General features: G+C 37.3%; 1 protein-coding gene across 3 annotated transcripts; it reads right to left on the bottom strand.

Annotated features, from left to right (window-relative positions):
- Positions 1 to 4,445: 4,445 nt before the first annotated feature.
- On the bottom strand, positions 4,446 to 13,916 carry LOC124282600 (clathrin light chain A-like). 3 transcript variants are annotated; one of them, XM_046718619.1, is made up of 6 exons: positions 13,724 to 13,916; positions 12,019 to 12,065; positions 9,641 to 9,817; positions 6,497 to 6,611; positions 6,083 to 6,194; positions 4,446 to 5,464 (listed from the first exon to the last, which is right to left on the bottom strand). In XM_046718619.1, exons 1-6 carry the CDS (start codon positions 13,863 to 13,865, stop codon positions 5,293 to 5,295), a joined length of 765 nt encoding a protein of 254 aa, XP_046574575.1. In that variant the 5' UTR covers positions 13,866 to 13,916; the 3' UTR covers positions 4,446 to 5,292. The 3 variants fall into 3 exon arrangements, with proteins under 3 accessions (XP_046574575.1, XP_046574576.1, XP_046574577.1); XM_046718620.1 differs by lacking the exon at positions 9,641 to 9,817 and adding an exon at positions 11,195 to 11,242 and having other exon boundaries at positions 13,724 to 13,914; XM_046718621.1 differs by lacking the exon at positions 9,641 to 9,817 and having other exon boundaries at positions 13,724 to 13,914.
- Positions 13,917 to 14,098: the final 182 nt, after the last annotated feature.

Below are 14,098 nucleotides of genomic sequence, written 5' to 3' on the forward strand. Positions count from 1 at the left end.
TATTGATATATACTTTCCTGTATGTTCGAAAGTTGATTTCAACAATAACCACATATAGATAGCAAATAAAGAAAACAAATGCCTATATATTTACAGCAGATTAACAAAATACAGCAATGCGATTAAATCAATTCATAAAATCACGATTGCGATGGAAATTCTTCTTCTATTTCATGTTGGCAAAAATTGTAAATTTTGTTTTCTTGTTTTACCTTGAAATGTTTTTGATTACGTTAATAGTATTCTGAATATACAAAACATAAATTATGCAAGCTTAACGTACATTTAATGTACATTTATATTAAATATGTAGTTTTACAATATAACATTGTGTATTGGCAAATATACCGTAAAGCGAATTTGCAGGCATATCGGTAATACCGTGCAGTCGAAGTTTAATGAAACACCTGCACGGTGACATCTTTACAAGACATATAATGTCATCCTGCTTCTTGAAGGAGTCGAGCATAATGAACACTGAGTTATCAGAATGGATAACGAATAATCAAGATATCTGGATTTCATCGTGAACACATCGAATCTGCATCTTCTGCCCCGACGAGTGAGTGATTGGGTATGGTTTTACGCCTCTTTAAGCAATATTCCAGCAATATCAAGGCGGGGTACACCAGAAATGGGCTTCACACAGTGTACCCATGGATAATCGAACCCGGGTCTTAGGCGTGACGAGCAAACGGTTTAACCACTGGGCTACCCCACCGCTTCCCTACCCCGACGGGGTTGTATGTTATGTTGCCATACCGTGCGCTGGCGTCTCTGGTCATCATGGCTGTAACACGTATGATGGTAATAACTCCTATGGTCATACAAGCCGCGATCAAAGTCACTACGCCCCAATTCCATCTGACAATAGTATAATAAAGATGATACCACAGATGTTGATGTATTGTTATGTATATGGACTCTGCACATGGATGTAATACTCCATATATTGTCATTATCGTATTTCGCGAGAATGTCAGTGACAGTATCCAATATATTCTCATCGGATGTACTGTGTCTCATATGTTGCATTCGTCAGGGAGCCAAGTTCATCAGATAACATTTACGCCGTGGGGATGTGCGCCCATGTGGACGAGAGATTGCTCTAATGTCTACGCATCGATTTAAAGATAGAGATTTGACACCGTTCAGCGATATACTTACCAAGATGTTATATATATATAACACTCTAGATATTTATTTCGTGATTTAGGTTTCACACTCCATGCAATAGAAACACAATGTGTAATGTACACACTAACGCAATGTACACACTAACGCACACACAGCCATAAATGTCTATTTCAAAGTTGATTGTAAAAATCGCACTATCTGTAGAATGCTTTCTTCTCTCTTTTCTTTCACTCTGTCACATATTGCATTTAATCATTAAGTTATTTAGCGTTTGTACAATACATAGAAAACAGTAATCCTAGTGATTAACCACATGTCATCTAAACAGATTCCTTGGGACATAGATGGAAGAACAGCGGTGATAATTCTAGAATCGATCCCGAAAATGACTCATGGCCCAGGTGTTGGTACAAAGACCGGAATTAAGGAAACAACGTAATTTGTACAATACGTAGAATACAGTAAACCGATAGGCGGATCCAGAGGTAGGTGACTGAGTGCGTGTGTGTGTGTGTTGGGAAAAAGAATTGAAACTCGGGTGAAAATGAAGTGTGCACCCACCACCACCCCTTTCTCAAAGAGCGTGCGCGCGCACGCACGAAACGTTCACAATACACCATTCTCTCTGAAAGCTGCATCCGCGCCTTCAAACGAACAGATTTTTATATTTTCATCCAAACTGAAAAACAGCCTTGATGATTTGATGATTCTAGAATCGACCCCACAAATGTCTAATGGCACCAGGTGCTGGTACAAAGGCAGGAATAAAACTATAATTGGTATATATAAACTCCTACATATGAATGTTAACAATTAACTCCCTCTCAGAATTAAAGTATTGATTATGCCTTTGAAAATGATTTTTAAATATCAAAAAAACGGTCAGGAAATTGTCACACATGCATAGAATCTATACATATTAACGATGTCGAATTCAGACTGAACTGTCGCGGTATAAACGCATAAAGATATTACACGGTATAACGATGTCGCGGTAGTGGGAGCCAATTTAGTTCTGATAATAAATACATAAATACTACCATTGTATGTCTTTGTTTTACTATTAGTAACACTGACATTGTTATTGTTCTTATTTCTACAGAGTATTTTATTGTAAACATAGGCGTGTTGACTCCTGTACTAACACTGTTATATGGATTTAAACACGTGAGTTGTTCTGGGAATAACACGTCTTTACTGCCTGTTGGCTGTTTTGTTGGCATCAGTACTAGCTGCTGCCAAGAAAAATATGAAAAATGGCACCATGTCCTCTGTAAACTATTGTTAAAGCAATCTGTATACTTTTTCCCTATAAATAGCCAATGGATATCAGTGCTCGTGTTGGGATGACGCAGGACCCGTGAAGATCTAGGTTAGAATTGATCTTCAGTAACCGATGCTTGTCGTAAGAGGCGACTAACGGGATAGGGTGGTCAGGCTCGCTGACTTGGTTGACACGTCATCGTATCCCAATTGCGTAGATCGATGCTCATGACGTTGATCACTGGATTGTCTGATCCAGACTATTTACAGACCGCTGCTATATAGCTGGAATATTGCTGAATGCGGCGTAAAACTTAACTCACCACTCAGTTGTTTGAGGCAGGTGTTTCGCAAAATTGGAGTTACTATTTATATAGATTCGTCGTGTTGAGCTTGTTTACCATGCTCTTTGGCGTCTAAAAACAGACTAAACATACCATTTGGTGGCATGTATAAATTTAACAAAATTAACAATGTAAGTTACCTTTCTGTGCCTAAAAACGCAAATGTTTCTTGAACCATGTGATAATTTATATTTGTATTTTAAGTCCAGTCCGTCTCCAAATTCTGTGCAATCCTCTCCCCACTAAAATACTCATATATGATACACCAACCCAAGTCAATATATAATACAAAATATCTAAGCAGATGTGATAATTGTAATCAAATCGCAGCTTGAGCGTGAGTATTACATGGCCGTACTTCCGTATCTGAGTTCAACAATGTAATTGATACCTGCAGCTGACACCTGGATATTGCGATACTGGGTGAGTGACATGCTGATTCGTATCTAACACGTTGGTCACAACGCTGGGGGCCACAGGTGACGACACTGGGTCAAGGGAAATAATTACACCGGTCTAACTGATCAGTCAGTTTGATATCATGCTGACCAAAGTCACCACAAGGCAGATATATTCGCCCACTAACTAAACATTGAAATATCCACGTACAAAGTTAGTATTTTTCATAATTGATAATTTATATTTCCTGCTTCCCCTGTTACAGAAAAGGCAGCATTCTGCGTACTGAACTGTGCAAGGCCTGGGTGTCCGGTACCGATAAGGAAAAACAAGGCACATTTGTCATCACTCACTCACTCAATGTGAAGCTTACATTGTGACTCACTTAGAAGGGCAGCTTCCTGACATATCATTGCAATCATACGACTGAGCTCATTGCTTTCTGTTTCTTCACCAGTCTGCCAGTCATATCTACCATGAAAAGTATCGCAAGTCTGATTAAACTCATATATCTTAGTTCTCGTTACTGTCAGACATTTTATTGTGCTGCACAAGCAAAGGCCAGGTCGTCAGCTGGTGCATTTTGCTATATGAGGTTTTTCAGAATGGTCTTTTTCTGTTTCCATGGCAACGACATTCAATCTATTTGTCTGTCAGATCAGGTTGTCAACTGTTGGGTATTTGTCGTCTGCCGATGATCCTCTGGATCTTTACGAAAAATGTCAGCAAGGAAGATGTCCTAGCAAGATATGATCTGATTGCCTCTAACCCTTCCGACATTGGCTTCATGAAGTGGGGCTTGCTGGGACATGGTATGAGTGAGTGAGGCAGTATGGTTTTTACACCGCTTTTAGCAACATTCCAGCAATATCACGGCAGGGGACTCCAGAAATGGGCTTCACCAGTGTATGAAATAAGCCAGAAACACAGCCAGACATCAGGGCTGGTAACTACAAAATGTTACCAGCCCAAATGGAATTTAATCAGTCCAGACACCAAGATATGGTGAATTTATACTCAGATGTATGGAACATCTCAATTTTTTACCAGACCATCGGGCTGGCTAGCTGTAAATTTTGACCGTCCGTCAGAAATCTAGCCCGTCTCGGGCAGGCCTATTTCACACACTGGTGTCACACACTATACCCATGTGGGGAATCGAACCCTGGTCTTCAGTGTGACAAGCAAAAGCTTTAATCATTAGGTCAGAAGTGGTGTTCAGCAACCAATGTTTAGAAGTTGAGAGTATTTTCTTGTTTCTGTACCATGTAAACCATTAGTCACAACAAACAATTAAACACATATAACTGATAATGTTTATTTGTAGACATGTCAAATAAATATACACCTGGAATGCAGTCATTCATAGACACAAATTTCTCACTCTAAAATCCCCAACAAATAATTGCACTCTACAATCTAAAATTGACAGTACCATGGTAACTGAGAAATGTGACTAATGACATACACTCACTCCTTGACCAGCAAATTCTATCAATTTCATTTGCTGCATGATTCATGCTTGGTCTTTCAATGCATTTTGTTGACTAACCACAACAGTAAATATCTACAACATACATGTTTGATTTTTACAATAGGTGCAGATGCCCTTAATTTCCTTAACTATATCAAAAGTGTTAATTACTATTTTCCTCACATAAAACAATTCCTGATAGAAGTTTCATATATATCATAAACAAAGATGAATAAGTAGACACCTGTTCAGAACGCTATCTGGTTATCGTTCCTGCCTACGATGAGTGACATGATCAGAGTATACATTACAACAAACTATGAAACACAAATATATGGGCACCTTTGGATGTATAGCAAGGACGACTTGTCAGTCAGCATACACGGTTGTCGGAACACCTAGAATCTTGACTATCTCTGAGAAGAGGGCAAGGGTGTGTCTCACTTCCTACAACCTTTCTTAACAAAGTACTTACAATTAAGAACAAAGATAAAAAAGAGCTGAATTTCTGTGAAACATTTTCAGGTGTGTCCTACCCAAAAGTGTAGAAATCAATGTATGTTAGAGTACCTGACTCTATTTTGTGGAGACGAACAGACAAAAGATGACTCTAGTCCTTCCCTATTCCTTTCTACAAGAGACAATCTGATATTCTAGTATGGATAAGATGAACACCTAGCGAACAAGAGGAGTCTGCTTCAGCTGCAGCAACATGGAGCGCATTCTGGACACATCCTTTGTGGACTTCACGTTCTTGGGGTTGAACTCGCACAACCGACATATCTTCTCCCACTGAGCTCCAGGGATACTCTCATCACGTTCCTTAATGAAAGCAGTTTCTGCAGCTCTGAAAATAGTGAGTGAGCGAGTGAATATTCATCTCAATTATATATCAGGTAATACCAGGAGTCGAAGTGTGGGATGAACGGTTTATTCAAAGAATATATGTAAAACACAAATCATTATTGTGAAATATACTATAGACCAGTTGCATTTAAACTCATATCATGCCATGAGGCATCTCAGATTGGTTGGACAATTCCATATGCAGTGAAGTGACTGAAAGGAATCTCCGGGGTACAGACAAAAATAATAATCAGCATTACATCAGTCTATAGTATACTAATCAGGAGCAAAACAAACAGTCGTGTCTTCTTCATGTTCTTTAGGACACTATACAATACTCCATAATAGTCTTGCAGTAGAGCGTGAGCGGTGTCATATAAATGCTCATTTATGTGAAACTTACAAGCCATCTGGGATGACACCAGACCCAATCAGAGCTAAGACAAGGAATGAGCATCAGAAAATAACCTAAAATCTATAAGAAAGAACAAATGAGCTTTCCTCCCTCGGGTATCCTACTACTAAAAAGGAAATGGAAATCTGAATGTGAACATTTGAAATGCATAGTACACATGGATGTGTCTGGTGAATGGCAAGAAATGTATCTGTTCAGCCCTACCTATTGTTCTCCTTGGCCTTCTCCAGCTGTTCAGCATGATGCTTGTACCAGTCTTCCAGTTCCTTCCTGGCAACCTCATTCCACTCCCCCTTCTTCTGCTCCTCTTCCTTATCTGAATGTCAACACGGTGAAGTTATTTTCATTGCAAAATAAACCACATCTGCATACAGGGTAATAGGAAATAATGTTGCCTGCAGCAGTCTTTGCTGCAATAAAGGCATAACACAGGCAACTGAGCCAGTCATATTTTTATTAATATTTCAGCCAAATCACAGCACGGGAGACTGAAAATGGGCTTCCTTTTACATGTCGGAAATAGAACTTAGTCAAAGTCTTACCACTAGGCTACCCAGAGCCCTTTCTAAACAAGTAGAAGTTTCACATTTTCAACAAATGGCTTGAAAAAAGACACACCTTTTTTCTCTAATCTATTTTTCTGTTCCTCTCTCCAAATTTTGATTTGTTCAGGCTCAGCTCTTTCTGTGTCTACCTGTGAGATGGCAGAATATGCATCCGTCGGACCATTGGTCTGTAAAATCAACAATAGCAAACAATTATCCATTAGTCCAAGTGTGGCAGAGGCAACAATACAAGCATCCTTACACAGCAATTCTTTACAGTTTACAGTTACTTCTCAGCAGAAGATGTCTTTCAACAGCAGTGTTACGGCATGGTACACAGGACACTGTGCTCATGATGTGCCTGCAGCCAGTTTCTCATTAAACAGTGATTCACTTTTTGGCTTGCTCGGAGTATCAATACAGTTCAGTGTTGCACTGTCGACATGATCTTCCGGTTCCACAAAGCCAACATCTTGAAAGCTATCAATGGAGGTTCCTGCATCCTTGAGATATTGGGCAATGGTAATTTCAACATCAGGATCAGGACAAGGATGTGATGGTTTGTCTCCATTCATAAGAATCAACGACTGATGGAAGGCATGACATAATGTTACATCAAGTAAGTTAGTAACACTTCTTAGTGAACATTTCTACACATGATGTAAAGCAGTTACACCATAAATAATACAATTAACGAAAAGCTATAAATAAGCACAGACTGTCAACAACAAGTTTGCAGCAAACGGAAAAACAAAGAGCACAGAACATAAACAAGGAAAGAGGCATGGACATGGTGGAAGTGTTTACACATCGATCAGCCTTTAAAATATACACTAACTTGTTTGCTTGACTGACTATACTAACATGTGTTGTGTACAAGTAAAAATCTACAGATGGTATTCGACATTGACTAGCAGCAGCTGATTGCTATAATTCTGAACCAGTTGTTAATGATTCAGTTTTGCCACAAAGTGGAACTGATTAAAACTGACGTAAAAATGTTCTACTAGTAACTGTTTTTATCTTTTTACAAGCCATACTAGTAAGAAACTTTCAGTAAACCTGAAATAATATTCACATAAATTTGGTCTTAAAAAATAACAAATTTCTAAGGCTGTTGATGTGTTGTCAAGATAGGGTGTGAGTACGTTTGTTGTGCCATAGTCATCACAATTACATGACCTCCAAACTTGACCAATAGCAATCTGTTCAAAAGTTCAAGCAGTGCACACACACATGGCAGAGTGTTGACAACATAATGGGAATAGAATAGAATAATACTTTAATGCCTTTTCAGGAATTTGTGTTACATCAGCAGAGCTACCGACACATTAGAGAGATACAAACATAATTACATAAATTCATTGATTTAGGTATCTTCACATTTGTTTTCACAATTGGAACTTTGTAGCGGCGGCCTGAAGGGAGGAAGTTGTATTCGAAAATTTAAGTAGTGAGTACGGTCAGATATAATTTTGACAGCTTGATTCACGATTTGCCGCTCATATACTGATGATAAACATTCAAATCTGACTCCAGCAATTTTAATTGCAGTGTTAACAATTTTGTCTATTTTAGATTTGAGATGAACTGAGAGAGACCCATACCAACAATGGAAGGAAAATGTTAAAATACTCTGAATAAATGCTGCATAAAAAGATGACATCACAGATGGGTTAACATTAAAAGATCTCAGTTTACATGAGGTGAAGACGTTGTTGACACTTTTTGTATAGGGCTTCAGTGTTAGAGTTCAAGTTCAGCTTATAGTCAAGTTCACTACATCTATGGGGATGGTAACATGTATAGTTGGAACAATTTAGGGTCACCGAGTATGACTTTATGCTGCTTTTAGCATTATACCAGCAATATAACAGCAGTTGTTACCTTAGAAGGTTCTGACATATCATACCCATGTGGGTATCAATCCTGGGTTTGGGGCTTGATGAGAGAACACTTTAACCACTTGGCTACCCCACTGCCCCTGGAATGACTTAGGGACTCTAAACAATAGATCCAATCAAAGCTATCTTGCCATTTGGTTTGTAGAGGTTATAACACTTTACAACAAAACTAGTCTTTGATTATAACATCTTCAATGCCATGTTCCTGCGCAGTGGAGAAATACTGTTGATACTTCAAGATCTTGTAAATACTACTTCCTTCTATCATGAAGTGTTGACAATAAATGGAAGCTTTCATTAATTTCATATTGTTCTGATCATCAGGGCTCCAGATACTTTATACAAAATATGTTAGATAAATCACCACTTCTGAATAACTTTTGCATGGTTTACATATAAATACACCTAATAATAAATGAAAAATAGAAAAGCATGACAAAAATATGTGGTTCTGTGTAAATACCCAATGCATCTTTTTAAACTTGCATTCTCATATTTCTTTAGCGATAATTATTTACAGGCCTTACACCTCATACATGACTTCTAAAGCAGAGAATAATCCATGGAAAAGGTCTCACTTCTTGTTCATTAGACATGTATATCACTGTTGTGAGTTAATGATGACACATAAACAGCAGTTTAAGCAGAATTGTCTTTAAAAAATACCCTTTATTTGTAAATTCATATGAAGGAGAAACAAAAGGGTGTAAAAACATACTGAATACCTAAAACTTATCAATATTCAATGTGAATGATGACATGAGTAAACTTAAAAACATCTGGAGCCCTGTGAACTTTAGGGTAAGATTATATTTGAACTGTAGAGGAAAGGGACGGAAGATTGAAGTGTGGTGTTTCCATATGCACTCCACCATAAAGTGTTTTGAACATTATTGTTTTTTTAGCATGGATATCCTAAACAAAGGTAAGGACCAAACTCACACTTATTAGTTTGACAAAGCTGTCATTAGTCTGTGCTATAACCAACTTCCCAAAGCTAGAAGTCAGGCTTGTAATCAGGCTCGGCATATCTTTGTTAATAATTTCAGTTAAACAATTAATAACACTGTACTTATGGCATGCATATTGCCTTCCTTCCAAATTTCCTCTATAATCCTTCTTGATCATATACCTTCAAAAATATTCTAAATGAGTTTGAAGATTTCCATCAGAATACTGGCAAAAATACAATCACTCGGGCAACTTTGGGAAAGATCACTACCAACTGTTCAACAAATGAAATACCCGTTTAATTTTTAATGCAATGGAAACATAGGGATTGAGGTGGCAGGGATGTAATACAAACTGCTCACTGCCGGTACAAATTGTTCAGGAGCTGACTGTTCAATGACCAATGGAGGAGCCGCATCCATATCCAGCAGTCCCCCAGAAGGCGGTACTGACCCCATATCAAGGAGTCCGTCTCCCGAGGAGTTGTCTCCCCCTAACATGTCAAACCCACCACCTAGACCGCCACCAAACAGATCATTCTGAAACAACCAGTTCATGTCTTACATCTACTGTGTTTGTACTTTCTGACCTGGGAAAGGGGTCCGTTGGATGATGGTGATGTGTCTGCACAATGTTGTATGTCTCAAGAGATGTCACTATACAGCTAACCTTTTCCCACAAGGATAGACAGGACCTTGTATATAATTGCATGTCAAGAAACAAGCCTTCAGATTCTGCTCTAATAAGCTGCATAAACTTTGTCTGTATGGTTGAAAGACAAAAAAATGTTTGAAAAAAACAAGAAACAAGTAAGGCCAAAATCAATACTGATGCATATTTTGAATAAGCTAATTTCTACCATCTCATAAAAATACCACATCTTTCACTCTGATAAATCTGCCCTCTGCTTTGACATAGATCAAAGAGATTGATAATCATTTCCAAAATATCAATTGATTATTTACAAATAAAAGACATTTAATTTTGAACAATAATGTAAAAACATCTGAAAGAAATCAACATATTTCACATCTCTAGTGATCATGTGGAGTGGTAGGCACTGGCACCACATTTCTGCATGGATTATTAACACAAAAAAAGTCTGGAACAAAATTCATAAACTGATCATGAACAAGGACTTAACTTTGTGTAACCATGAATAAATTATTACTGTATTTCATCACAATAGTGTATATATGATAATATCAATGACACAATTTTCGTCTCGATAACCATTAAAAATTCTTCCCATCAATGATACTTTCTATGATCAATCATTTTAGCCAACCATAGTATCAGAGTGAAATATCTGATTTTAATGAGACTGATTTCTACTGACTAGTAGTGTTTTCTACTGAATAGTGTAAAATTCCAGTTATTTATCAGTATCATAACAACCTCAGGAACAAGCCCTGGATATACAACAATAATTTTATATGGATGCTCCCCAAAGTAATCATGGCTGTTTCCTAAGGGAAAAACTCAGAGAGTTTCGCTGGAACTCAATTCTATCTTCACAATACATAAGAATTTTATCAAAAATAAAAAGTTCTTGACAGCACTTTCTACTAATATCTTCATTTGTAACTATCACAATTTTGATTATTCATTTTGCAATACTTTGACAAAATCAGCATATTTCTTACTCTAAAAATAAGTTCCATGTGTTTCCACTCATTCCTTCAAATCAGTATGTGTTTGCACTCACTCCGTCAAATCAGTACCATGTGTTTAAAGTCAGTCCCTCAAGTCAGTACTATGTGTTTGTAATCCTTCCCCCAGATCACAAATCAGCAGTACATGCTTTGCAAACAAAACAAACACAGTTAGAACATCCCATTAGTCTTCCATATGTGTAGAACTACAGGACAGAAACTACAGGAAACATACTACAGTGTAAAACTAAACCAACTCACTGCAAACTCATCAACATCAACATCATCATCATCATCATCATCTTCTTCCTATAGCATGACAAATAACAAAGTGAAGCATGGCATATTTCACAACAATCATAACCATGCAGAAGCTATGTTTCTACCATGATTCAGCATGCAGCACACATTACAATATCCAATACAATAGTGTTACATATTGGTGCACCATGCATTGTGGTCAATGTACTTCCATATCATCAATACAATAGTTTTACATATTGGTGCACCATGCATTGTGGTCAATGTACTTCCATATCATCAATACAATAGTTTTACATATTGGTGCACCATGCATTGTGGTCAATGTACTTCCATATCATCAATACCATACCATGATAATTTCAGATTTTTACAGTCACTGAACACAGAAATTGAATTTTCCTGCTGCTTCAAACTATGCCAACATAAGAATAACTGATGAAGGCAACAACTGACATGGTTTTCCTCCAAGTCTTGTGTTGACCACTCTCAGCAATTTTCCAGCTATATGATGAAATCAGCCAGAAAATAATCACGACTCTTTTCAAGATCTTTGATCATTACTGTGAGCAAGAATCCATGTTGTTCAGGTTGACACTCAAAGAAGTCAGCGTGTCTCAGCTCGATTCAATACGTCAGCCTCTTATGACCTGCACAGAATGCTAGGGAGCAATTCTTACACAGAATGCCAAGAGAGTTTAAACCTAGCAAAGGTTTATAACATTATCTATGTTAATTTTTAACCTTTCTTTAAATTTTTACTTCATGTTAGTAAATCACAAAAATAATTACAAATGCACATCAAAACAAATTTTTAGTATTACCTGAGCTGCAGGCTCTGTGGCTTGACTGCCAAAAGCATCAAAGTCACCTGGAACAATAACATGAGTTGAAAACAACAATCAACAACAACAAATTTAAAATTTTCCAAAGTTGACAGAAAAGTACGTAGTTCAGTTGTTAATGTGTTTCCAAAAATATTGGTAAGATTTGTTGACAACTTCATCTGGGACATGTATTACCATCATATTTGTAAGTGCACCAGTGTAACTATCATAAACATGACAGACAGAGAAGAGGGAAGGAGATAAAAAAAATAGTTTAAAAGGGTGGGAAAATGTTGAAAACCGATTTCTTAGCATAATGCAAGGATGAGTCAGTGTAACAGTGGACATGCTCGTTAAGCATTACATTTAATAAAAAAGTTCAGATCATGCAAACTAGCGCCTAGAGTAGGTATACACAGATTCCTTTTACGAATTAGCCATGGTTGCCTCAGTTATTATGTTTACATTCATGCTAAGAACTCTAAAAAAAATAAAATAAAATAAAAACTATTTTAGAAGAATGACCATTTATTGCACAAATATACTTATAAACTGACTGACTGACTGAGTTTGGTTTTACGCCGCTTTTAGCAATATTCCAGCAACATCACGGCGGGGGACACCAGAAATGTACTTATAAACAGGCACATATGTGACGCATAACTCTTTCCATTTCATAACTGTTTTCAAGCTAAATTCTTGTCCAAACTTCTCTGCTGATACGATATACCAATCATACAAACCAAAGTAGTTTACATGAAGACATAAAAAAATACGAATAAAAAATTTTTTAATAGAAAAAGCTGAAATTGCCCTTTTCCATAGAATGACCCATTAGCATGTATCATTTTATCTCAGAACATATGTTATCATATGTTAACCAAAAACTTCAACCAGAATAAACAAGCCGCCCATCATATGTTAACTAAACAAACAAAGGACAAGTCACTAAAACAATTTGTGACGCTTATTTGAAAAAAACGGTAATATAATACCAGCGCCTTGAGCATGCACTAGTGCGTGGATATGTGCGCTATATAAATATTCTATAATAAAAAAATATATAAATTATATATTATATATATTGATTCCCTTACTCAATGTCACTTTCGCGGCGATTCACGGCACCGAGGTTTGTACTTGAAATGTGGCTTTAGCGGCAATTGGTATTTTTCAAATGTGGCTTTCCCGGGCGGACACCGGGTGCTCTACCTTAAGGTTCATAATGGAGTGTTTATCCGAAGGGGGCACCTAACCATGAAGTCATTAATGATCATAAAGGGATAGGGAAGGGATTCATGGGCTAAGAGTTTGGGGTAACGTACCCTAACCCTGACAATACGTGAACCTGCATGGTCCCTGATAGTAACTAGCATGAAGACCCTTTACTGGCTTCAGCAAATCTACCATAAGAAAATATGATCATGCTCTCAAGATGATAATTACCATACACAGAGACCAAACAATTGATTCAAATGTACGTAACAGATACTTATTAGTCAATGCTGTCATCAACAACGAAATAATCATTCGTAAAAAAGAATTGAGTATGGAAACAGTATCGTCAATTATCATTAATGATCATGAACAATTTATATAATCATGATAATAGCATCGACTTTAGAAAATACTAAGCCCAAGACTGGGGGCGTGGAGAAAATATGGGTGGTTTCGATTAAGAAATAACCCTTTCATTGTATACCTCCCGCTTGCTGCCCAGCACTATCTCCTCCGAAGTTATCATCTTCCAATCCTGCAAGTTCTGTCTGTTCTCTCGCTAGAAATTCCGCTGCAGGATCTTCCTCTGCGGTATTAGCACCCTCGAAATTGTCAAAATCTGCCATCTTTCTCTCTCTCCCACTTGCAACCCGGCAATGACGTCAGAAGGGAAGTGCGTGACAAGCAGCTTCGCAAAACTATTTTTTCGATTGGTCGTTATTTTTAGAACTAACTTGATGTTCAACAACATATTTAATAGCGAAAATTTTAATTATCAAAAGATGTACATTAAAATGGACAAACAGTATTGACCCAAATAATATATGAGAGATACTTATCATGTAAAAAATGCTATCAT

The sequence above is a fragment of the Haliotis rubra genome, unplaced genomic scaffold (genome assembly GCF_003918875.1).
Source record: "Haliotis rubra isolate DU_JTF1 unplaced genomic scaffold, ASM391887v1 Scf30, whole genome shotgun sequence".
Lineage (NCBI taxonomy): Eukaryota > Metazoa > Mollusca > Gastropoda > Lepetellida > Haliotidae > Haliotis > Haliotis rubra.